Genomic DNA, 27,829 nt, shown 5'->3' on the forward strand with positions numbered 1-27,829 from the left:
TCATTATACAAAAGTTATAACAGAAATTTCATTAAACAAAGCATCAGTGAAAACGAATAGATTTCATTATAACAAAGTCAGTAAATAAAAATACTGCAACGCACAGAAACAACCAAACAATGTAAAGGACTTTCGTGCAAAAACCGAGCCGGTGGTGTTGTTGGTATGTAAATATTAAGGTGGGTCGAAAATTGGACTTTATCTCCGATAGTCCAAATTTCCAAAAGTCCAAATTTCAACCCACCCAAGTAAATATAGACCGTGTTCTAATTAACAAACAAATTTCCTCCAAAATCTTTTCACAGAATCTTAAGTAGTGAATTGGCTTCCACCTTGTACTGGATTTGTGGAATAGACTGGAGCCCCGTTCGTCTCATACATTCTCACACCAGGGGGATAACCAGCATGGCCGGTTTGAGGGTAATACTGTGGCAGGTACTGTCCTCCTTGAAAAGCAGGGACCATTCCTGGGTAACCCTGCACAGAGGGGGCCACAGGGGTTGAGAACAGGTGGTTCCCTTGAACGACTTGCGATGCTGCGGTGGTCACCCTGGTGACGTCATCATTTTCCAGCGGGTGATCCGCAGTGCCGAGTACAGTCACAACGTCCAGTCCATCTGGAACAAATCATAGGATGAAGACTGAAGAGGATAAATTGATGCAAAGAAATAACCAAGAAATTATACCTCAATACCTCACTATCCTTATAGCTACACGATGAAACGCAGATGAAATGATTGTAGTGTCCTGTCGCCACTTCGTTTCCAAGCAGGGCTGAAATGTTTAGCATTTCCAGAATCAGAGTCGGAGTAGGACACATTCGACCCGATTATATCGCCGACAACACATACCCAACTCCACATACGTGTTGACACGTACACAACTACATACCCGATGACCAATGTGCATAACTACATACACGCAACGACACACCCCCGATGACACATACACGATTACACAGCACATATACCCGATAAAAATCTTTCAACATGGACTAACCAAGATTTTTGTAAACTTAATAAGAACTATGGACAATCGATTGTTGTGGAGACTCACGGTAGTCGACGCCTTATTCAGGCATGGCCGATGATGATGATACCCGATAACACATACACGACAATACGCGAAACACATATACGACAATACGCGAAACACATATACGACTATACGCGAAACACATATACGACTATACGCAAAACACATATAAGACTATACGCAAAACACATATACGACAATACGCGAAACACATATACGACAATACGCGAAACACATATACGACTATACGCAAAACACATATAAGACTATACGCAAAACACATATAAGACTATACCCGATAACACATACATGACAATACGCGAAACACATTTACGACAATACGCGAAACACATATACGACTATACGCAAAACACATATAAGACTATACGCAAAATACATATAAGACTATACCCGATAACACATACATGACAATACGCGAAACACATATACAACAATACGCGAAACACATATACGACTATACGCAAAACACATATAAGACTATACGCAAAACACATATACGACAATACGCGAAACACATATACGACTATACGCAAAACACATACAAGACTATACGCAAAACACATACAAGACTATACGCAAAACACATACAAGACTATACGCGAAACACATACAAGACTATATGCGAAACACATACATGACTATACGCAAAATACATATAAGACTATACACGGAACACATACACGACACATACGCGATACACATACACGACTATATGCGATACACATACATGACTATACGCAAATCACATACAAGACTATACGCGAAACACATACACGACACATACGCGACACACATACACATACGCGACACACATACATGACTATACGCGAAACACATACACGACTATACACGAAACACATACATGACTATGCGCAAAACACATACAAGACTATACGCGAAACACATACACGACTACACGTGAAACACATACACGACTATACGCGAAACACATACACGACTATACGCGTAACACATATATGACTAGTTGACTATACATAAGCGACGACATACACATACCCGATTATACAGCCCTGTTTCAAACGCAACTTACGTTGCAAAAATATTTACGAAAAGAATAAACCTGGCACGGTGGGACGTGTCTGCGGGCTGTACTGGTGTTGAGGCGCGGGGGGAACATGAACCAGAAATCGGCCAGGGGGAAACTGAGTATGCATTGCTCCACCTGGCGGTGGAACTACAGCAGGGTGGTAATGAGGAACAGGAAGACACCCGGTACCCTGTAGATAGGAAGAATTTTAGTATGAAAAAGTAGTTCAAAAATAATGCGCAGGAAAGCCGTACCGGTACGTCGTTTGGTAGTTACAACATGTGCAACTATTTATATATGGTCTTTGAACTTTCAGTCAGCGCTTGAAAGTATCGGCACAAACGTTCAATATTGCCGCGGGTCTTATCAAGAAAGCACCAGCATGTAAGCAAAACGTGAATTACTGCAATAAAGAGTATTATCGCACATTTAGATGTGGCTACCATTTCAGAAGACGAAAAATATGTGTGTGGAGAAAATAGGCATAATACACAAAATCTTACGGGTTGAAGAGGAGGCGACTGGTAGTGAGGCCCCCCAGCGGGCTGAATGAAGTTCATTGGTTGTGGTTGCATCAACGGGGGCTGCTGCAAAACGGCTCCAAAGGGGGCAGGGGATCCTCCTACCACCACAGGAAAAGGTCTTGGTGCCCCAGCGCTCAACTGACGATAATACTGCAAGATATAACAACTTTGATTCTGTTTAATATCGGGAAAAATGCACAGCAAACCTTGTGTTCCATTCGCTGTGTTCCATTCTGGCTATAAACATTAAACAATGAACATTCATAAATAATCTAAAAATCTAACAAAAAACAGAGCCCAAAATGTAGATACTAAACTAATGTTCAGCAAACGTTTCGACAACTGAACTGCACTCATCTTCAGTGCTAATAGAACTGTGCTTATTTTTTTATTATGTCGTCTTTATTTTTTGATTAGATTAACCAGGCGTTCCAACAATGTCCCCCCAAAGCTACAAACCATTCGGAACTGGAACAACCTGCCGCTCCTTTTTTTTCTCTTTATTACGCTTCACTATACTTTTTTCGACAAAATGGTGCTTGCAATGTTTCAGTACAAAGATGGTGGGTGAGCTTTCGCTACTGCAAATGTTCGTTTGCCTTGGCAACTGGACGACGACCTGTTGCCAAGATCAACGTCATTCACTCGCGATTGTGACGTCATGAACCGGCATAATCACCTCCAGGCCAAGGTTGTAGAAATACTGGAACGGAATCTTGTCGCCTGTGTCCTTGCTCTCGCAGTCGTACATCGTCATTGTCGCACTGTATGGGAGGTACCCGGCTGGAGGGGGTATAGGGATTGTGTCGCTCGGGGGGGCAACATATCCTGCTGCCGGTGTTCCGCTGGATGTCGCTGGATGCAGGGATTCTAAAAAAACAGAATTTGTTGGATTTTGAATTTCTGGAAGTCGTGAAGAGCGACATTTGAAGTTGACTAAAATTCTGAAGAGCAACTGATGACAAGTTCAGTTTATTTGTTTTTGTCAGTGAATAAACAAAAATACGGTATAAAAAAGAACGGAAAGGGCAATGGTGAGAGCAAAAGAGAGAAAAAAACAGCAGAACTGGTGGATAGGCTTGAGATGAGGGAGATTATTAAACAACTTGCCAGCAAACGAAGTAACATGGCATGGACATGTATTAAGGAGGGAGGAACAAAGTTTTCTTCGAAAAGCATTGACTTTGAAAGTAGATGGGAAGAGGAAACGGGGACGTCCAAAAAGAACATGGAAGGAACAGGTGAAGAATGAGGCAGAGAAAGTCGTACAAAAGGAAGAAGATGCGATAGACAGAACGAGATGGAGAATAGAAGTGAAGGCAATCACTGCAAAAAAAAGAATCGGCCAGCTCCACTAGTGGAGACAAAACCGAATTTGGATGATGATGATACAAAACACAATACACACAAATAATTCGCACTACAAGGATAACAGCGAAAAACCAAAAGGTCACCAAAGTATTTGATAAGCGATAAATTAGTTCACTTCACGCAAATAGTCAATACCATGAGCATGGGATGACTGGGGCTGGTCTTGATGACAAGAACTCTGATTTCCGGGGTCGTGTTGGAAGTCCTGCAGAAAAAGAGATCCATTTGCCTCATCGTACTCTTCTTCTGGAGGAGATGATGCCGACGATTGGGGGCCATGGATCGAAGGAGGAGCACCGCTGCTCTCTGCACCAAATGGAGTCTGCATGCTCTAAATTCAAAGCAAAGTTGCTGGAGAATACAATCGTTCGAATAAAGAGGAATCAAAAGATGTATGTATGGAGAGTCTTCAGAAGCAAATAAATCACGTATTCCATGTGGTATTAAGTGTACACAGCTGGTATAGAAAGACTTAGCTAAATCTTTAAAAACATGCTTATGCAAATACAATATTTCAAAGATCGTTGACGCAAAACCATTACAGGCTCTAGCTATTTGATTCTTGAGAAACATAATAATAATAATGCTATGGTTTATTTATTTATTGTCGCTTTACAACTGCTGATCTAGCTTTGGTAGAGAGTTTGTCTTGTTGAACCATAAACAATTAAACATACGAAGCCGAGCAACGTTATCAAGTTGAACATATTCAAGTTTATTACATTTATAGAAACACAAATGACAAAACTGAGCAACAAATTAAATATCGAACGTTTTCTGGAAGGTTTGTGTTTCTGTCAATGTAATAAACTTGAATGTGTTCAACTCAACTGCTGATCTTTTAGCGACAAGGTTCATTTTTAATTCTGTATCAAATTTATGATCACATTACTACCGGACATTCCCACTGCGTTATGCAAGGAAAGAACATAATCGCTAACGGTTTTAAAGTCTTCGGTTTGAGCCGACCTGGAATCGATCTCAGACCTACCAGCATTAGAGCCAAAAGCGATAACCACTCAGCCACAAATCAAAGTATCGCAGATAGTACCTGTGACGCATAATTATCGCTGTTCGGTTCTCTGTAGTCTTGCTGCTCAGGTTGAGAACTGGCATTGCTGCGAAGACAGAACAACAATTTGTACTCTTCGTGTTCCGATAGAAAGAAAATGTTACAAAAACAAGCAAACCGGTGTAACGGTCCAGGAGTGACTGCAGTCCAAGAGTTACCAGGGTTGCCAAATATAATTAATTATTTTTTTTTTATAAAAATAATTGAAACTTCTACTGCTCAAAAAGTTACATTGACAATTTTAGGCATTAATTAATCTTAAATGAAAAGATATGCATTAGTTAGACAGTAACTACTCAATTAAACTTAGTTGTAAAATTTTTGTTTTTGTATCGCTTTCAGAAGCGCCGTGCAGCTCTGGTTATTTGTGGTCTGACGTCATTTCTACAGTGCCACGCTGCAGCAGCACGGTAACTTTTGGACGGCAGTAACTCCTGGACAGTTACACCGGTCGTTAAAAAATATCAACAACAACGTAAAGTCGTCAAGTAAATAACAAATATCCGTTAAAATGCTGAGAATGTACAAAAAGGTTGTAAAACCAAAAGTAATCTAGCATCAAAGAAGAACCAAGTTTAGACCTCTTGCACCTTTTTATTTGCTTCTCATGACTCCAGTACTGTTGCCCATGGGGAAGGGGGTTATCTGGGGGGTACCCTGAATGAACCGGGGGACAGTCAGGGTTGAAGTGAGGATTAGATTCGTCATCCCATTCCGAGTAGCTGCCGGGGTAAGGTGGAATCACGATTGTCGACTGAAATACAGATTGATTGTGATAATTTTTATCTTCATACTGGGAAAGCTTCTTTGAGAGCTTAATCCTGACAGTTTCGCATACCTGCAGAGGCTTTGAACTGACGCAGGACCGGTCACCGAGTTTGACAGAGTTAAGTTTCCAACTGTTGTTGCTTGTGAATTATTCTATTCACCAGATACCGCTGAATGGAGAACAGTTCTTGAAATGCGATGCTCAAGCGCACACCCCGAGAGTCGAACCAGCGCTGCTTGACCTAGCGGTTTCTTAGTGCACAAAGTCGGGCACTGATCCAACAGCTATCAGAGCCGCTCAGTCAGTTTTGTTGGAAACGATGTTCTGTGTGTTCAGCAGGAATGTCACTCCAACGACGATATGTATTGTCGACGGATTCCATTGAAAATGTTGCAGGTAGCACAAAACTTTTGTTGAATCAATATCCAACAAATGTCAAGACTGGGTGGGTGGGATTTCAGACCACAGCGTCGTTCAATCCTCCCATAATTCCAGCAGAGTTCAACTGCTAGCACACCAAAAGGAACCAGTCAGTGGAAAACAGTGCCTGCTCATAGCCGCGAAATCGATTGGTTGGTGGAGCCGGTTGGGTAATTGAAAAGATGACACTACACTGTGTTAGTTAAAGCAATAGAGTGTAATCTTAAGTATCGGTGTTCACTAGACAAGTGAGTAAAAAATAAGTGAATAAAAATAAGTGACCCGTATCATAAATTTGCGTTGGGTTGGACACGTAGAAGCAACATTGTCAACACCAGGGTAAAACTTCTTATTTTGTTGTATTCAGAAGTAAACCGCAATACTTTGATGAAAATATTTGAAATGAAATCGGAGGATACGGAATTGCAGTGAAAAGGACGTTCTTCCGGACTAAATCGTTAAAATAGCGGATCGGGTGATTTTCATCTGTCTTAGCTGAAGTTCTCACCTCACTGCACTCTCCGGAAGAGGAATTATAGGGTTCCTCTGTGAAGCTATCTTGACTTATTGCCAACCTTCGGAACATGGCGGTGGGAGATGAGAGAACGGAGGCTTGACGGGAATTTTTCCAACGGTTGTACTTCTGGCTTTCATTTCCTAAAAACTATTAAACAACATTACGACACTATCTCCAAGCAATTACTTCACTGCATGATATCTCACAAAATAGTAACAGGACAATCAATAAAATTGCATGGAACTTCGTACCCTAAATGCTAGTAATTTTGTCTAGCCGAGATAGGTACTGTAGTCTTCCGAGCCTTGCTTGAAAAGTAACACGCCAAAACGTTTTCACACATGAAAGTTGGCCTGATAGTTTACACTGTGCAATGTGCATACAGAAAAAAAAACCTTCCAGACAAATTTGAATCGAAATCGTTTGCTGCATTAAAGTATGCAACTATGCATGTAAGTAGAATGAATCAAATATAGTTATTATTATTTTCTAAAACATCTACAGCCTGTTTCACCTTAAAAGGGGGATCATCAGAAGGTCCTCATTCAAATAGAATCTGCTCTGCTTGGCTTTTTTGCTTGGCATTGAACACTTTTTGTAATATTAATAGTATTTTTTAAGTAGAATGTATTATATTAAGTAGAATGTATTTTTTAAGTAGAATGTACGGTATAAAGTATGTGAGTAAAGTTTGCGCTCTCCTGATGGAAGACTTGATCTTTTTTAACTAGGAAGCAACTTTTGATAGAATTTCAAAGTAACCTTCCCTAATTTAATGTTTAATATCAGTTCACCTTTCTGGATGCTGAATTTCGACAAGGGCTGTGACCACTCCACCTGAAACAGACAGATCATAAATTGAATACTACTTGCAACCACACCACACCCAGATATATAACCACGGGAGGGCCTGGGGGGGGGGGCAATCGCCCCCTCCCAAAAAAATATCTTGCTTCCAAAAAATGCTTTTATTACGATTACAACGTTTTAATGACATTGTATTACACGTGGAGTGACGTTTTATAAATGTTTGGCTGCATTCAGTAGCTACATTTTTAAACAAACTCTTTATTTTTAAGCATTAAAATATTTTCTCCTCTAATAGTTACTTCCCCCCCCACTCCCCTTAAATGTTCTTTGTAGCTACGTCACTAATCACAGCGACAGATGAGCTGATAGTGATAATACCATATAAGGTAACACAGAGTTCATCCAACAATTTGTAATCATGAAAACATTAACCTCCAAAAAACAAACCAGTAGGGAAGTACCCTAGTTTCAGTGAAAAGTTTCAATCTATGAAAATATTTATGACGCAAACTGAGCGGCATCAAAGTTGTAAACAAGAACTTTGACACACAAAGGCTTCCACCTCAAATAAGTTTCGAACAAAACCTATACAAAACAAAACCATTAACAAGCTTACGATTGAACTTTAAAACGGTCTGATTTTCCGCCGGCAGCGCCACTAGTAGTGACTTTTCCACTGCTTCCTCCTAATAAAATAAAAAATGACAACACAGCACTCTCACGTCACACAACTGCTTTGGCTATCTACAGCAAAACACTACAAAAAATTCAAAAATAATTGACAAGCCCAATTTCTTCTTTAAAAATAAAAACTTCATGCAGATGTAGATAAAAACATTTCAAAAACATCCATGTTGCAGTCACGCCATCACACAGTATCCACCTCTCAGTTTCTTTTGAGATGAAACAAAATTCAAGTGATGCTTCGGACTAAATTCCATTTCTTCGGTAGGCTTTTTTCCATAACCATGAGCTCTAAAACAGACAAAAACGAAATGAATTGATTTCTAAGCAGCGAAGTGTTAGTTGAGAATGCGCACAAGATAAATTGCATTCATTGTATGCAATCGAGAAAGTTAGTTTTAACAAAGCCAACAAATCGACTACCAAGCACTCAGCACAGAAATGCCGTCGAAGCTGCATACAGCCGGGACGAGGAAAAATAACTTTTCTTTTTATCGAATAAAATCGCGTTTAAAAAATCAAATTCAGATTTTACATATCATGGCTTCAGTATTATCCTTAGCCTTGAAGTCAACAAGATATAAGCTAGCTTAAGGCCGTTGTTTCATCGCATTCATACATGACCTTTCCATTGCAGTCGATTATATAATTTGACACAAGTATGTTATAAGTTATTGGTCATCACAAAGCGCTGGCAATTAATTGTAAACGCAGCTTGATTTTAGCAAAGATTTCTTTTTGACATCGTTTCAACATTTTTCGACGTTGACATGATGTAAAAAAGCAACCCTAAGCTAGCCAAGTACCCGTGCTTGCTTTTGGCAGAATATTTCCTACCCTCCCCGTTACGACCGTTCCAACTTGTCTCCGATGAGCTCCTCCTGAATCTCGATGATCCCCAGTGCTCCCCACGATGTCCATCTGGAACAGAAACGATCTACTGTAAAGGTTACAAATTTTCAAACCATTAAAGCGATCACCATCATCATGATATACGATCTCGGATTCAAAGGTTGGCTATTAATTAGTTCCGCATTAAAACACACTAATACAAACAAAGAGATGACTTTTCGTTTCAATGTTGATAATGTGTCTGGAAGAAAAAAAACTAACAGCTCATGATGAACGGTGTGATGGCGCAGAGGATAAGACACTGACTTTTCGATATTGCAAACCTGGTTCGACACCGGGCGTAAGCTGGTTGTTGATAAACACCGCTCACCTCTACCCAGGGTGTAATAAATTGGGTGGGCGTAGTTGCTTAAGAAAAGCGGGCTGAAAGATGCTGACCGCCTTATTCCCATTAGTGCCGATATTTCCCCAAAGCTCAGTAAACTGAGTATGGAACCACCCACAACCATGCTAAACGATACACTATACCAACACGTCAATGAAGGCGGAAAATAGTAAATCCTCGGGAAATTCAAAACGACCTTGGATAGTCGTTTGTGGAACATGGTACACATCTGTAGCTACCACGGCCACAGCAACCTTTTTCAAAAAATAACAACAAAAACACATGACACGGAAAGTAAACAAAGCAGTAAACACCAAGATAAGAAAAACAGTTTAATGTTTAGGTTTTTAACTGTTGCTGAAGCAAACCGTAAAACGATGCAAACAAATACAAGACAGCTGTAGTAACGCTAAGCCCTCAAACAACGCCACTGATAAAAAAGTTACGGGACTTTTATTGAATGTCTAATTAAAAATAGAAAGAAGTCGTAAATTTGGGATTTGACACCATTTAATTATCCATTTTTTAAACTTACAATTTCTTTTCATAAAAATATTTTGTACTTTCCGCTCTTGAGTTTCAATTAAAATTATAGACTTCATTCAGTTCTGTACAAAATCCTAATTGTCACTCAAAGATAAAGCAACGATTTGGGTAAAAGTAATCAATCAAGCAGTAACAGACGAACTTAATAATCCATTAACTGCTTGTGATAGTCTGGTGGGTCTTGTCAACCAGTCAAGCCTATTGCTTATTAGCTCAGATAAGAGTTTGAAATTTTCAAAAAAATTATGCAGAGCACGAGAAAAGGTTTTTATTCACAAAAATAGCTTTGTTCTGGAAACGTACAAAACCCACCCATATGGTGACAAATGACTGTCAATCAAGATACAAAACGATGTTGATTTTCTCTACATAAACTTACTGGTGTAAGAATCGAGGGATCGGGCATTCTTTACTGCAATAGTATGCATCTCGCCCAAGGCCTCGATGAAGACTGTGATTGGTCCATCGTTTGGTGACACTTCTTGCACGTGACCAACTAATGGCTTGCTAAACATTTTTATACATTTGAATTAGTTTTCCAAAATTGAAAATGCAAGTACAACCCAGCAAACTAAATCCGGATTTTACTAGCTCAAAACATGGAAAGATTTTCGCAAGAATAACGGTGTTCTACTAATAACACTCGTAGTAATCGAGCGAAGAAAATATTTATTTCTGCAACTTAGAGATGGTTGTCTAATGGCGATTCACTATGTCGAAATTACAAAACTATGGTAAATTTCGTCATGAAAACGTGTTTTCACTTTTTTATAACTGCATGCAATTAGACATTTATAAAGGTGGGTTGTTCTCTTAAATTGAGAAGAACATAGCTGTACGAGAACAAACCATTTTGGGGGTGCAGAACGTAAATTTGTTCAAATCTGCACGCTTTTATAGAAATTGCCCAAATATAATGTATGCGGTGCATGATAACAGTAAAAAACTAACATAACAAGATCACCAGCTAGCTAGAATTTCTTACCAAAGTAATCAAGATAGAACAACTGAATTCATCTTTGAAGATACGCATGCAGCTTGCCAACATTTTTTTGCAACCAGAAAAAGCAGGTCAAGTTAATGCAAACAACTGGATCTGTCTCCACAGAACAGAAGTCAAGATATTAATGAAAATAAGTCGAGCTACCATGTTTCACACAAGATCTTGCAAAGCAAATATTTTGCCAGCTTGCATGGCAGGTTTTGAGTTTGGAAAGCTTTGAAATAAATGTATATATTATGATTGGTTTGAGATTATATATTTCAGCAGCAGCATTTTAAATGTTGGTGAAATTAACATGACACAGTTGCATAACTACAGTTATTAGATGAAGATGCTATTACTATAGCGAAATCGATTCTTACCTTAATAAATTACACTAAGAGGTTAGATTGTTGTGCAAATGCCAGCATTTGATGAATGCAAAATAGCAGTACAGTTGCATAAACAAACTAAATATTTTATTTTTATTTTGGGGCGCAACTGCATCCTTTTAATTTGGGTGGTTTTATACAAGTAACCAAACAAAACTAAGCAACACCACACAGGCCTCGAAATTCACGGCGGACATGTCCGCCGTCACAGCATGTGATGTCCGCGGGAAGTACCATCTAGATCGGTCATATTTGTCCGCCGAGAAATAACACAGGAGCTAGCGATACAAATCGTCATTGCATAACACGAACAATTGTCGCAAGAATATAATTTCTCGCGCAATCTTGCAAGTATCTAGAAAATGTGAATACTGTATCGTATCCCTTAGTTTCCATTCAAGCAGGAAAACTTTCGATTTTTAACGTTGCTTCAACGATTGATGACATTGAATCAGCGTAACAAAGGTGAATTCTTCGCCAAGAATCGATGGGAGTACCAACACTAATCACGCGCAACTTAGTCCAAGTCTTACGTCCCAACGTCTGGCTTTGATCTCCGACTAATATTGGTAAGGCAAGGTTGGTTACAAAATTTGTTAAGCTTTGGTATTACTGTACAGTAAGAAAGAAAAGCCCCAGGGAAAAATTCACTTTCGCTCACATGACATGCAAAAATAAACCTAAAGAAAAAAATCCTAGTGAAACTTTGCACAGCAGAAAATAGTAGCGTTAGTGTCGAAGTTTTCCGACTCGTGCCCAGAGCATTGTGACGCAATAAGCCACACGACCTAGTTCGGTGGAAGTTAATCAGTTATGTGACGTATTGACCAGCTACACGGCGCTTTGACTTCAAGCGCACGTCATTGGTCTGATGAAAGCCTTTCAGAGTGACTTCGTTGAAATTTTAAAAATCCTTCTAAACCGTAGCTATAGTTCTCAAATGGTCAAGAATTATCAAGATAAAGTGAGTAAGCATGACGAATTGTGACGATCGACGCTAAAACTGGTGTGTCCGCCGTGAGACTTAATTTGTCCGCCGAGATAGCTGCTCAGACCGGACACGTTTGTCCGCCGTCAGCAAAAACGAATTTCGAGGCCTGCCACATTAACATTACATTTAACAGGTATAACATTTTTTTGTTAAATGTTGTGGTGTTGCTTATGGCTACGTCCTTTTATGGTTGAAAAAGTACTGTAACCTCTCCACCCGAATTGTGTATTCACCAGATTTATATAAATTCATATTTTGTAGTTGCCCAAATCAAGATGATGCATTTATGGATTATTATGAAAAAAATTAGAGACTTTGTAAATATTGATGCCGAGGCAACTGCATCATGCCAATTTGGGCAGTTATATAAATAGACTATGATCAGATAATTTCATATTCTTTTGTTGCCCAAATCTAAACGATACAGTTATGTAAATGGGAAAAATTAATGAATTTGTTCATTTTGTGGAAACTGCCTCACGCTAATTTGGGCAGTTGCATAAACAGACTAATCCGTTTCATCAGATAATTTCATGTTTTCAGCTGCCCAAATCAACACGATGCATTTGCGAAAATTAATAAAATTAGCTATATAGCAAATTGTGCGTTTTGATTTGGGCAGTTTCACAAAAATATTAGAGACATATTTTGGTGGCTGCCCAAATTGGCATGATGCAGTTGGTTAAATGCATTTCGTACTACAGTTTGATCACCATGCAATACAATACATCAATACGGATGTGCCAAATGAAAATTTTGCGGCACATTTCTTGTGCAAATAAGAGGCTGTATAAGTGTATATACTTAGTTTGATAGGTAAAAGATATTAATTTATAGTTTTTCTTAATTCATGCAATTTTGTAGCTTTTCATATAGCAATTTTTGCCCTAATAATTGCAAGATTTTGCCCGAATTTGCGATGTTTTGAAACAACAGGGGGGCAGCTGCCCCCCCCCCCACCCCCTGGCTCGTACGGCTATGGAGAAGAATATAACAAAAAAAAATTGCTGGATAATGATAAAGCATGAAAAGTTTGGGACAACCTACACAAGAAACAGTGAATGCTTTCTTTTACTATATACCATACCTGTAGATGTTGAGAGTGACGAGACAACGGTCACCGATGCAGTATTGTAAGCCTTCTGCTACGGAAAAATCGATGTATTGCTGCTCTAAAATGCAATGTCATTATTTGCAATCAGTTTTTAATGCAATTTTCGTAGCGAGGTAACTTTCTTTAACCATGTAGACAAATAAAGCCAAGCAACTACACGACATTTAACATCATACATTAGAGTGAACATAAACTATAAACTACGAACGTTTTCGGCCATACTCAAGTTTAAATTGAAAAGAACTGATCTACACAATGAATTGAATGGCCACTAAATCTAACAGATTTCTGATGATAACTTTTTTACAGGTAAAAATAAATATACAGTAAAATTGGAATATACAGTATAGTGACTTCGGTTACAGTGACATCTGTTGCAAAGTCCCGTTTTTAAACTCTAGTAGAACTGGGCTATTGTGACTTTTCAGCAAGCAGCGCTTCTTAACCAGTGCGCCCTGGAAGGCTGCCAGGCGCACAACGGAAAAATAGAAAAAACTATTCAAAACGCTGTTTTCCATTTAGAATTATGGACAGAAAGTGCGTGTTCTCTCAAGCTGAGGCTATGAAAGTTTATTTGCCATGCTTTTTGGTTAATTGCACTAAAAAAATTAATTAGTGGGTGCAGTGGCGGCTCGTCCACAAGGACTGCAGCGCCCTTCTCCGGATTACCTTTGAAAAGGGCAGTTTTCGGAAAATGAGTTGTTTCTATGAAAGCATAGACTGCATGACATGCAATTAGAAATTACCGCAATATTAAAGACTCGATTATGTATTGAGCATACAGCACTATGAAGATTATGCAACTATGAGGTCTATGATGTAATAAAATCTTGCAAACAATTCAAGAGAAATACCGGCACAGTAAAAAAATTCGCGTTTGCTTCGCCGCCTCATTCTCTGAGGCCTACAGGTGCGCCCTAAGATAAAAACAGGTTTAAGAACACTCAAGAAACTGCTTTAAAGTGACACTTTTCGAAGGTTTCTTCAGGTGTCACTATACGCGAATTCTACTGCAATAGCCTACAACAAAGTAAAAAGCGTTAGACTACGCAATTGGCAACAAGTTAGTAAACTTAATATTTTACTATGACTATACAATTTCATTATGATATAACAATATATTTTTTTTGGGTTTGTCAGATAATGTCTGCTAGTGACAGTTGATTTCTTAAGACAAGATGTGGCATTTTCACACCTACTTCGTTTTATGGTGATCCAAAAATCGTAGTCTATATTTCTGCACACAGATGGATCTAATGAACGAATAAAATCAAGAGATACAGGAAACTTGTAAGCTAATCCCATCTGATCTTCCAAGCGCACTCTGCAGAAATGCAAAAGGAACGTCCATATAGAGTTATTCAAATGAAATTTTAGTCAAATTTTTGAAAATCCAACAACTTAGCAATAATACAGTAGTATAAATAACAGTTTAGAAAATCGATGTCAACTTAGCACCAGAGTCTTTTTAACGTTTGGCACAGTGAAAAACATAGCGACCTATATTCATTGCCATGGTGGAAATGAAATTATTTACCCTTTACTGATTGTTCCAATTGAAGGCTCATAGACTGAAGGGAGGGAAAATTCTATTTCACGATTTTTCTCTTCCTTAGTTTTCTTATAATCGGAGTCGGGAGATGACAGCATCCTGAAGGATTGCACCAACCTCTCCTCTACTTCCCTGCTCATTCCAAGAACGGTTTTAAACAAGATTGAGTTCAAAATTGCTGAAATACAGAAAAGAAAATCGGATATAAAGCAACTGTAGCAGTAAAAGGCGAAAAATAGGGTAGTTTGAAACGTATTTTAGTTTATGGAATAGAAATGACAGACTGTCGATTTGTTTAAAATAATTTGTGAAACACACTGACTTAGTTGTAGGACTTGCAAGCCTGAATGAAAGACAAATCTCCCCAAAACATGGCTCAAGACAATTTGCGAGCAACTTACTGTAACTGTGGCAACACCCCTAACCCCAAGCAAGAAATAAAATTACTCATTCATACACAATTTCATTTTAATCATACACAAATACAAAACAAGTACGTTTGATTATTCGCAAGAAAGACATAATTGAGATGAATTCTACATTAAGCTGCAGTAATCTTTATTTACATTTACGGTAAATAATATGTGATGATCTTACATACATTGGCAAATTCCATAGGCCTTGAAGTACCCTATTGAGAATACACAATCATAATGCTTCTGTCCAGAATGACAAAGATTTATCCTTTTATCAAAATCATTTTCAGTGACATTCTTTGCAACTTGTCCCGGCTGTTCATAGATGTAGAAGTCGCACCTAAACAACAAGGCATCTGATTATGTTGAGTAACCAAGACAGATATTTAGGCACATTACACAGCCTTAATATGCATCAAACTTTACATGTAATTAGACAGATAAATATTGGTTCTTGCATGGAGATACCACTTTGCTATACAATTGCTGAACAGAAAAATGCTTACTCCCTGCAACAAATCATTCTTTGTTTGTAAAAACCAACCTTTCATGCTAGAGGGTTACTTTTCACAATTGCACTAATATGTGCACAGTTTCAAGACCGAATGCTCGATTTGAAGTAGTAGACCACACAGTAATGCATAGCCGAGTAGTTTAACCTCCTTAATCTTAAACCTCCTTCGTTTGGTTTGAATTAATCCGATCAGCCAATTCACATTTCGTTTGTTTTGTTCTTTTTATCTACCATAAATACTTCATCACATTCCGTTTAGTTTGCGATGATGCTTTTGCTTAGGATGCACCAGAAGAATCTCTGGAATTTGGCACACAGGAGTTTTCCTTTTTCATACTCGATTTGGTGTCTCAGACACTAATACTGTCAAAGTTTCTGAAGCCTGACCTGGCTTTCCATCCAATATATGGCCCCCAGTCCCCGGCAGCCCTTAAATGGGCAGGGGGTGCGAAGAATCTCCGGGTTGTCTGACAGTTCTGTTAAAAATTCAGGGATACGACTAGGAAGTCTAAATGTTGGAAGTTTGCGTTGTAGAGGTACTGAGGTGAGTGAAGAGCTGAGAATGAGGAAGGTAGATGTTTGCTGTTTACAGGAAGTCCGATGGAGGAACAAAGGAGCCAGGTTTTTGGGTGTCAAAGGAAGGAGATACAAGCTGTGGTGGTCGGGCAATGATATTGGGACCGGAGGAGTTGGGATTTTGGTAAAGGAAGAGCTATATGAAAATGTTGTTGAGGTTCGTAGACAGAGTGACAGAGTAATGGCGATAGTGATGGTGGTCGAGAATGTAGTGATGAGAGTAATCTGTGCTTATGCGCCACAAAGTGGAAGATCCGATGCAGAAAAAGAAAGGTTTTATGACGAAATGGCCTATGAATGGAGCACAAGAAGTGATCAGGAAATTGTATTGGGTCTTGGGGACTTTAATGGCCACGTTGGCCAACAAATTGATGGGTTTGAAGGTGTTCATGGAGGGTTTGGCGTGGGAGAAAGAAATCGCGATGGAAGGCGACTACTTGAGTTCTGTGATGAAAAGGACCTGTGTGTTGCAAATACCTGGTTCAAGAAAGAGGAAGGACGAAAAGTGACTTTCAGTGCAGGTGGAAATAAAACCGAAATTGACTTTGGGTTGGTATGCAGGAAAAACAGAAAACTGATCAAAGATGTGAAAGCGATACCATGCGAACTTCAGCATAGGTTGGTGGTTATCGATTTGGACAAGAAAGGTCTGAAGAAAACTGTAAATAAAAAAAGGGTGATCAAAAGAAAAGTTTGGAAGTTAGAAGATGCCGACACAAGAGAAAGGTTTAAAAAGAGAGTTGAAAGTCTTGTTCACAACGATGTGAATGATGTATGGGGATCCTTCAAGAATGGAGTTCTGCAAGCTTGCGATGAAGTTTGTGGGAAAACAAAAGGCAGGATAGATCGAGGAGATACGTGGTGGTGGAATGAAGATGTGAGGGAAGTAATTGGGGAGAAAAAAGTCGCATACAAGGCTTGGTGCAGAAATAGATCAGAAGAAACTAAGCTCAAGTACAAACAATTGAAAAATCGGGCAAAGAGAATAGTTGCAAAAGCTATGAAGAAAGAAGCTGAGCAGGAATTGACCAAATTAAAAAACAATCCTAATGAAGTATATAAGTTTATGAAGGTTATGAAGCGGGATGGGAAAGATGTAGATGGTGGACGATGTATTAAAGGAAGGGATGGAAAACTTGGTTTCAGTGAGAAAGATCGTGGAAGAATTTGGAAAGAACATATGGAGATGATAATGAACGAGGAAAACGATTGGGATCAAAATGTGGAAGCCGACGTGGTAGCAGGTCCATTAAAGAGAGTTACTCGAGAGGAGGTGATGCAAGCAATGAAGAAAATGAAATCGGGGAAGGCTCCTGGACTATCTGAAGTCACTGTGGAAATGATACGCGCAAGTGGAGAGACAGGATTGAAAGTAATGCAGGAAATCAGTCAACGTGTGTTAGATGGAAAAGGAATGCCAAATGAATGGAAGATGAGTGTGGTGATACCCATCTTCAAGGGAAAGGGTGATGTAATGGATTGTGGGTCATATAGGGGAATAAAACTGTTGGAGCATGCAATGAAGGTAGTGGAAAGGGTGTTGGAGAATAGAATACGATCTGTGGTGAAGCTGGACGAGATGCAGTGTGGATTTATGCCTGGGAAGGGAACGACAGATGCTATTTTTATTTTGAGAAGGTTGCAAGAGGAATATCGGGACAAGGGTAAGAACTTGTACATGTGTTTCGTGGACATGGAAAAGGCGTTTGATAGAGTTCCAAGAAGAGTGATGGAATGGGCAATGAGAAAAAAAGTAATGCCAGAAGCTCTCGTTCAAGCCGTAATGGGTCTTTACGACGGTGCAAGGACGAGAGTTCGCGTTGGATCTGCCCTCTCAGGTGAGTTTTCGGTGAAGGTCGGTGTACACCAGGGTTCTGTCCTCTCTCCTCTAATCTTTGCCATTGTGATTGATGTGATTACCGAATGTGTAAGAGAAGATTCATTAATGGAGATACTGTACGCCGATGATTTGGTTTTGTTGAGTGACACAATGGAAGATCTGAGAGGGAAATTTGAGAAGTGGAAGGAGTCGTTTGAATGTAAAGGTATGCGTGTGAACATCAAAAAGACAAAGGTCGTAATAAGCGGAACGGAAGGGGAAATCACAATGAGCAAAATTGACCCATGTGGCGTCTGCGGAAGAAGAGTGATGGCAAATTCTGTTACATGTACGAAATGCAAGAAATGGGTGCATGGAAGATGTGCAAAGATGAAGAGAGTGACATGCAGATCTGGAGATGGTTTTGAATGTGAAAGATGCAAGAAGATTGAGGAAGGAATGATTGGTCCTGTTGAAAAGCTGAATGATGAAGTTGAATCAGTAAATGCCTTTTGCTATCTAGGAGATAGATTGAATGCCAGTGGTGGTTGTGAAGCGGCAGTGACTGCAAGAGGAAGGTTTGGTTGGGTGAAATTCAGAGAGTGTCGAGAGTTGTTATGTGGTAGAAGATTTCCGTTGAAAATGAGAGGAAGAATTTATACTAGTTGTGTGAGATCTGCAATGCTGTACGGAAGTGAGACATGGTGCTTACGGGAAAACGAATTGGCGATTTTAAGAAGAACTGAGAGAGCGATGGTGAGAGCAATGTGTGGTGTAAAGCTGATGGACAAAAGGAATACCGAAGAACTTATGAGCTTGCTTGGGTTGAATGAGAGTGTTGATAAGTTGGCAAAAGCGAATGGAGTGAGGTGGTATGGGCATGTTTTGAGAAGGGATGAAGATGATGTTTTGAGAAGAGCGCTGGAGTTGCGAGTGGAGGGTCGGAGAAAACAAGGAAGACCAAAGAAAACATGGAAAAAGCAAGTTGAGGAAGAAAGCAGCAAGGTGGGCTTGACAAGAGAGGACGCGTTAGACAGATCGATGTGGAGGCAGGGTGTGAAGACGATTGCGGCACTTGGAGGTGAATCCGGCCACCCTCGGTAACGGGGACATCACCGGATAAAAACTGGACTACTACATATCTTCCAAGAGTTTGCGTCCCAATGAAGAACACAATGCTTTGATGTTAGCTTCTCTCGAAATTGGTTCATGTAGGTTTGATTTAACCTTAAACTGGTTCTATTTCTTCTTGTGGTCAATGTGGAGATTTTAAATTCAACGTTTGCACCACCAGCCTTTAATAGGCCCACAACAGCGACTCTGCCAATGGTTGGACTGTCTGACATTGAATGATGATCAGCTGTGGTGCAAACTTTTTGATTGGCCATTAGCTACTTGCCTTTGGGAATGCCAATACAATTGTTTCCGAACTAGTTGAAGGCCTGCATTCTGTAACTTAGTCATCATGACGGTTATCAGTCAAATCTATATCTTCTTTCATGAAAAATTCTACAGCCTCATTTTCAATCATGTTACAGTAAACCAAGTTACAAAGTAGATAAGTTTGAAGCAGTAACAAATGTTATTGTTTTTGCATCATGCATTTTATTACTGTTCAGCTGCAAGTTATTTTCTAAGCTTTATTTTTATGCAGGAAATTTAGTCTGTTTTGAAAAACGGTAGTGTCGATTTTACGGCAACACTTTTTCATTAATTAAGAGTATTTTTTTTTTTATTTACGCAGTTCAATTGTTGTCACTCTTGCAATTTAACATGGATAGAAGGTAGCAATATTATTATTATCTTTAATTATTATTATCTTACAAAGTGATGAGCTAATCTCTTGCCCTTTAGTAGATTATTATGGCACAAGTTTAAAATTTTTGGATGACGTCATCATGACTTTTATGACATCATTGCCAGAAATGAACACTGGACGAACCACATGTGGAACACGGAGTGGTAAAACCACACCTCCACACTCCATGACTTCATACCCGACGCCGAACCCCATCCACCGGGAATGTCCCTCGCAAGGCTTGCTTGGGTCAAGCTTAACTGCCTGCAAACTGGCGTCGGCCGCTTTCGTTGCACAAATTGAATCTGGCTCCTTCATCAGAATGCGAGTGTGGTGCTACTGAACAGACCGCAGACTATGTCATCCACCACTGCCTAACCCACCGGCCTCCAAACAGTGCGCAACTGCGCATGGTCTGAGGGTCCTGGACGACGAGACTGCTGAGTGGTTGATGATTTCTTGCTCTCCAATCTAGCCTGGAAAGATCTGCTCATACGCCGATGATGATCGTCAGAAATAAATCTGAAGTCTCTTTCTGTCAGACTAGTCCAATTAAGAAATTTCAAAAATGTGTATGGGATGCCTGAAATGCATTTTCACCACTAGTGGCGCTAAGTGCTTCTTTTTAATCTTCTAAATCTCCCAACCCTTCACAAAACCATGCCAAACGATCCAAAGTTGATTTTTATTTGTAGGCTAAGCCATCAGTAAAGCAATGAATGAAAAAGTTTTCAGTTAAAATAAAGAGTTCGACAGTCAAGAACAGGTCAAAAATGAGTGATTTGGGTAAAAATGGAAATGTTTAGGTAGGGTATGCCATCTTCGGAGAGTAAAATGGTTGTCATTTTCGAATTTCTCATGGTCCAAATCATGGGAAACAATGCGAGAAGCTAAAAAATTTTGAATTTTGACCAGGTCTAACCAAGCGTATGCCTGGATGCGACTAACTAACTAACGCATAATGTTTTCACAGTTGCCTAAACAGCTAGTTTAAAAACAGCTCAAAGATTTTAAAAACATTTTTTTAAAGATGAACAGTTGAACACAAGCAGCATCAATGCATCATATGTTCAAAAGAATATTATTGATTCTCTTTTTGCCATCACGAAACTGTAATCGACACTGGCCAAGATGAAAAACAAGTAGATATCAGAGAATTACAACAATGTGTTATTTGTTGTCATTTATAATCGGCCACTTACTTGTACATTTTTGATATAGCACATATCTCCATTTGATCGCCCCACTCTTTAGGATTTGACATCCTAACAAGATAATCATCAAATGGGTCATCAATAAACTGCAATAAGTTAAATACAAATTAAGCATTTTTTCAAACTTAACATTTTGCATGTTATTCAGGCATTTTTTTTACAAAATAGCGACAATAACCTAGAAACCAGTTTAGCACTGGTTTTAAGCCAACTATGGTAGGTTAGGATATTTCACAGATGCAATCTCGTCTTTGGATTCTATAGTGATTTCCCTAAACACGAATTTTTGGTAAAATAACCCGAAACACAAATTTCAAATAATACAGGCTAAATGTTTGTTTAAACTGAAAAACTGAAATGGCACAGGTAAGAAGATTGCTATCCCTATTTCTGCACTAAAAATTAGACCAAAACCGCTTTTCAGATTTTCGCAACCAGCAACTATTTCACCTAGGCCCAAAACCCTGTCCCTAATAAAATTGAAAACTTTCTGACCGTCTGCACAAACTTTGAGCTGTTAAATCTCTTCTGGTGGACCTAGAATTGAAACATCAATAAAATCGGAAAATAATACTCTAGCGCCATGTGGCAAATAAAAATTCAAAACAGCAACCGCTAGATGGCGATAGTAAATTTCGGGTTTCGAGCAATTTTACCATTGCACAAGAGCGGCCATGCTTTCATTATATCCGTTTTGATCTGGTCATGGAAAAGGTAAGGAAGTGTAATGAAGAGTAGCCTTTGCCTAGGATGCAGATATAATTCAGATATATGCATTAGAGAATGTAGAAACTTATTTAAACCTGTATATTATACACAATATACAGGCTAGTGTGGGGATGTTCAGAGCCAGAAGCAAATTTACAAATGTCAATCAATCAATGGTTTATTTGTCAGTAACAGGAACATAGTACAATTTAGTACATGTTTGAAATATGCAAAATGACCTGGATCATTTTTTAAATCCAGACATCTCCATTTTCCCAGCATGTGACGTAATATCTGTTGCATCCATGCTGCCTCTTAAAGGCAACAAATCAGGGTTGAGAAAAACCCGGGTTTTTTAAAAAAAAAACGGGTTTTTTTGGGTTTTATTGGGTTTTTTTAAAAAAGATGCAAAAAAGGTAGATTCTTGCTTATTTCACCTCAAAACTACTTTTTACGAATGAAGTGCCTTTCACTCACAGTACAATGCTTGCATAATTCAATAAAATAATGCACTAAAGCTGTTGTTGCTTGAATGTTGCATCATCCATTAATTTCAAGATCAAGTTGGATGTTGCATATCCACTGATTTCTATACCAAGTTGATGCTACCGTGGTAGAAATGACATTATTGCATCATTTGCTTTAGATTTGAAGGCAAGGAGCATTTATGCCATCATGTTTAAATATTTTTTATCATTTATAAATATATTATATATAGTAATGGATGAGCAATTGAGCGATTGCGTGGCCAATGGCCATTTAGGCAAATGCTCTGAAACAGCCAAGCGTTAGAATCCAGAATCTGCGGTCCACGACATTAAGGCGTGAACAAAACGGCGCAGACAAAACGGCGCCAAAGTCAACGTAACAAGCTTAGAACCTTTTCCTCATTTTGTTAACATGTTTTGGTCAATTCCTCTTTGTCATGAGTTGCCAAGGGTGGTGGGGGGGGACTTGTATACCAGCTCCAAAAATCCTTATTCACACATAAACTTTCGTTATGGTTGCAGAGTATTATCGTTCTATAAATTGAACTTGTTGTGTTGACTTTGGCACCGTTATGTCTGCGCCGTTTTGCCTCTGCGCCATTTTGTCTCTGCGCCGTTTTGTCTCGCGCCGTTTTGTTCGCGCCTTAATGTCCTGCTTCGCAGAATCTGTAATTGGTAAATAGCCTCCTAAATTGCATTTCACATCATATATACAGACTACTGTAGAGTAGTACTTTCACCAGTTTAACTATAAGGCCTTCTTGCATAAATGAGTTTTAGTGTAGTATACACAAAGGGGTATTACTTGATTTTTGTGTACTGTACAATATCCACTGCGTTTTCAGTTTATTCTTGGAAAGTTACTTCACAATCACATCCTTAAGTCCTAATTTATAGTTTGTTTTAAGTGCCTTGTAGTGTGTTCGTTCATTTTTTCAATTTTCTAGTAAAAACTGGACAAATATGATGCTCTAGGTTTTTTTATGGGTTTTTTTGGGTTTTTTTAAGGTGGTTTTTTTGAAAAAACCCACCCGGGTTTTTTTGGGTCGGGTAAAATACCGACAACCCTGCAACAAATGGCAATGCACTAACTATGATGCCATAATACGTCTCACGCGCACTCGTCACGCAGAGCGAGTCAAAATATTTGAAGACTTTGTTAAATTATTTTAATTCCTCCGTGTTGTTTACGTGTTTCTAATGCTGTGTTGTTCATTTTAATTTCTTTTTTTTCACTGATTGCGTTGTGTAATGGTGTCCGCCCCGATAGCTCAGTTGGTTAGCACGTGACTTCTGGAACGAAGAAGCTTCAAGATTAAGCGGCGCTGGTTCGACTCTCGGTGTGTGCGCTTGAGCAACGCACGTTAAAGACTGCTCTCCATTCAGCGGCATCTAATGGATGGAATAATTCCCTGGCAACAAGACTTCAACAATTGGAAACTTCACTCTGTCAATCTCGGTGACCGGACCTGTAATTCAAAGCCTCTACAAGTATGCGAAACTGCCAGGATTAAGCTCTGCAAGAAGCTTTCCCAGGCCGAGGACAAAGATTCCATCAATCAATTGATGAGTAATGTCATCACTGCTATTGTGTTTTCAAGTCTTTAAAATGTTTGGATTGACATTTTTTCACTAAATAAATAAGCATTAGGAAAATTGCGGATCCGCGGTAATTTATACAAATTTTCCTACAGACCAACATTGTTTTCGAGATCCATTAAGCCAAGGTTTGTTTTTTTTCGGATGAAACTATGTGAAAATAATCAGTAGGTATGCAGGAGCTAACAATGTCAAATGGAAGCAAATTTATTCCAAAATAAACGTGCAATTGAAAGATTTGTTGTATCCACGAATTCCCCAATTGCGCATTTACGCATTAGGGATTTTTCCCCTTCCAGGAAAATCCTGCTCCGAATTCACGATCTTTTTCCCTATTTCCGAAGTTGATGGAGTTTTCGCCTGAAATAAATTGTTTTGCAAGGTAGACTCAAGTAGCTAGAAGTGGATTACCACCAAAAAAATATATCTTCAGAATTAAAGAGTGGGTGATGAAAAATATTTCGTGTTTCAGAAAAAAAATTTGTGCTTAGGGGAATCACCATATAACTCAAAATTATTCCAAGTAAGACACTGATCTCTAACATCATCAATACAGGTTTCGAACAGCCACAATAAGCATACGTATTTAATAAGTCAAAAAGAAAATGCCGTGATTTAACCTTTGCTGTAGTTTTTCAATATTTATCAATGAATTATAAAATGTTCTAACCTGAAATGATTTTATTTTCGTTACAAGTTTTTTTTAGTTTAAATTCTTTAACTTTTTTTTGCAAGCGAAATTTTGTCATTTGTGTGGCTGGATGGCAAGAACATGGTGTTCAAAAGAATGTTGATTCAACCCAGTTGTATCTTGACAGAACACTTAATGACACAATGCAACATTCTGACTTCACTCACTCCATAATGTAACACCTTCTATTGCAATGCATTATACAATATTATGCACACATTGCACTGCATATTATCGCAATGAACACAAAGTAAAGTAATCAATATTATTAAATCTATTTTTATTGCTGATATTGTTAAAAATTATAGTTTTAAAAATAATATACTTTACATTTTCAAAAACTTCTCGATGTCTTTCCATGTAAGATACACATGACTCACGAACATGTAGATGTTGAGCTTGATTAGAAAATAACTGAAAAAAACATAAAATGAATGAATAAATTGTAAAAAATTCCACAGGTTGTGTTATTTGTTAGTTTGTTTATCTTTATCCTGCATTGCGGGAAAGCGGACTTGAGCGCTATGCATCGGTGTATGCCTTCCGACGTACACCTGACCCACGCTGCAGCCGACGGCAATGTCTGTTTCCGGTTGTCTACTTTACTTATGACTTAAATTTGGTACTACCCATTAGTGATGCAAGCCGCGCCGTGCCGCGCCGCGTACGCGGCCGCTTTTGACTTTTTCGCCGCGTGCCGCGCCGCGCCGCGTGGAAGGTTGAAATGATAAAGCCGCGCCGCGCCGCTTGCCGCGTAAACTTTCAAGAAATTAAACTTTCGTAAACGTAAACTTTCAACTTTTCAAGAAAATCAGTTATGAAACTTCAAATTTAAATTGGAAACACGGATCAGTTTTTTTTTCTTCGGAAACCCTAAGCTGGAAAGCTATGCAAATGGCTTGCAGTTGACAGGGTTTTTGGGGTTGGCTTGTGATTGAAGTTGTACGAGTGTTTTTGGTTATAGCCTATAGCTGATCAGCTCAGTTACCAGGCTATAGGCCTAACGCAACTACCGCATTAGTTACTATAACAGTTAGCCCAGTGAGTTCAGGCTATAAGTGTTACTCTTGTGTGTGTAGTTCATACAGCCACTGACATTAAAATTGCATTATTGCTTACAAAAAATGTTCAAAATTCCTGATACTGGATCCAGGAACATTCTATTTGAAAAAGCATGATGTCTTAGAACTTAGATGCATTGCTGATGATCTGGTTAGCCTAGTCAATTAGTGCACAACTGTACTGGTACCGGTAGGTTACCGTACCAGTTACCGGTATAGTAGCCTATATGCCATGGGTGCTTTTTGCAACAATTGACTTTCTAAAAAATAGCGCGTTAAAATGTTTTTTTTTAATTTTGTAATTTGCGGTGTGCGGTGCAGTGTCAAAGTTCCAGATAAATTACGGTGTGCGGTGCGGTGTGCGGATAGATAATTCATTTGCGGTGCGGTGTGCGGATAAAAATTTTGGGTTCGCTGCATCTCTACTACCCATTACTCAAAATCGATCACTGGGTAGAGGCAATTATCGTAAAGTTTCTTGCCTAGAGAAACAACAGCAAGTGCGGGTGGCTGGAGTCGAACATGCAGGCTTTCGACTGTGAGCCCAACGCGCTAACCACTCGCCATTGCTGTTATCATTTATTATATCCAAAAACTAACCGAACATAAGCACTATTTAACTCCAGCAAACATAACTGATTTCTTTAGAATTACTAACTACAGTAATCTCTTATCAAAAGGAAAAATGTATGGGCTACACAGATTACTTTTTGCCATCAAAATCATCAACAAGGTTTTCAATCTGGTAATACTGTACAAGCTCGTAATATGTAACTATCACTGTAGCCTATAATGAAACATAAGATTCAGGAATCATACTCTTGATATTCTTCAAACACACATTATTTGACTTGGAATAATTCTTTGTTGGAAAGCAATAAAAAGTTACTAATAACTTACAGGAAGTTCAATGACACAATCCTAGTTAAATTACAGGACGACAGCAGAACAATACCAAGACAAAAAAAACACAAACAATACTTAACTGCTTTCTGTATCATACTAAACGTATGCACTATGCAGACTTAAGATTAAAATTTACTTGTTCAGAGACAGCTCGAAATAAGCAAGATCCATCTTTTGGTATTGGTTTTCTTTGCTGGCCTATACTGGCAAGATAATCATCCATGATATCCATGCGATGACGTTTGCAAGAATTGATATGATCATCATACACAGCCATTTTCATTTATATGTTTCCTGGTTTGCAAATGACTAGTTGTAGCCTACTGCAATTGACACAATTTGGTAGACATCAACGTTTTCCTAATGTAGGCTAAGTTTCAGTTATCCACCTAGACAGATAACTTTTATTCGGAATTGCCAAGCAATCTATAGATACTAACAAAACTAGTTGCCCAAAAACGCAAGATTCCTTCCATCTTGCACGTACAAACTTTCAGGCAGTCGGCACTCACGCCGTTTATTATCTTCCTGAAAAACACTTTTTTGTACATTCCTTCCGCTAGACTAGTCACACTCACAAATTACAATTCACAAAGTCACACGACGACATTTTGGCAGAAAAATTTAAAGGGCGACGCTCAAGCTGACATTTTGTTTAAAAAGAAAAAAGGGATTCCCTTCTTTTTCGCTATGCTATGACCTCAAGTGTCACGACAACTCATTTTGGACAATGCCACAAAAGTATATTCAGCTTAAAAAAATGTAACTCATTCAAAAAAAAAAATGATACATAAAAGCTGATCCTTCGATTTCTTAATTACCGGAATACCTATCTTACTTGGATTATAGCCTGCTGTATTTCAATATGAGACAGAGGACCAACCTTGTATTTCAATAACACAGAAGAAACTTAATTCAACTTATTTTTCTTTGGTGGAACGCAAAATAAACGAC

General features: G+C 38.8%; 1 protein-coding gene across 1 annotated transcript; it reads right to left on the reverse strand.

The window, feature by feature from the left end:
- Positions 1–309: 309 nt before the first annotated feature.
- On the reverse strand, positions 310–27,152 carry LOC145766069 (uncharacterized). Its single transcript, XM_082577726.1, has 20 exons — positions 27,012–27,152; positions 25,239–25,322; positions 21,411–21,508; positions 15,687–15,841; positions 15,071–15,263; positions 14,733–14,857; positions 13,507–13,591; positions 10,434–10,561; positions 9,078–9,192; positions 8,471–8,562; positions 8,204–8,273; positions 7,572–7,614; positions 6,769–6,924; positions 5,662–5,825; positions 5,051–5,117; positions 4,135–4,330; positions 3,308–3,498; positions 2,608–2,778; positions 2,138–2,294; positions 310–617 (listed from the first exon to the last, which is right to left on the reverse strand). The coding sequence occupies exons 1-20, from the start codon at positions 27,150–27,152 to the stop codon at positions 310–312; spliced, it is 2,739 nt and encodes a 912-aa protein (XP_082433852.1).
- Positions 27,153–27,829: the final 677 nt, after the last annotated feature.

The sequence above is a fragment of the Aplidium turbinatum genome, chromosome 3 (genome assembly GCF_918807975.1).
Source record: "Aplidium turbinatum chromosome 3, kaAplTurb1.1, whole genome shotgun sequence".
NCBI classification, from domain to species: Eukaryota; Metazoa; Chordata; class Ascidiacea; order Aplousobranchia; family Polyclinidae; genus Aplidium; species Aplidium turbinatum.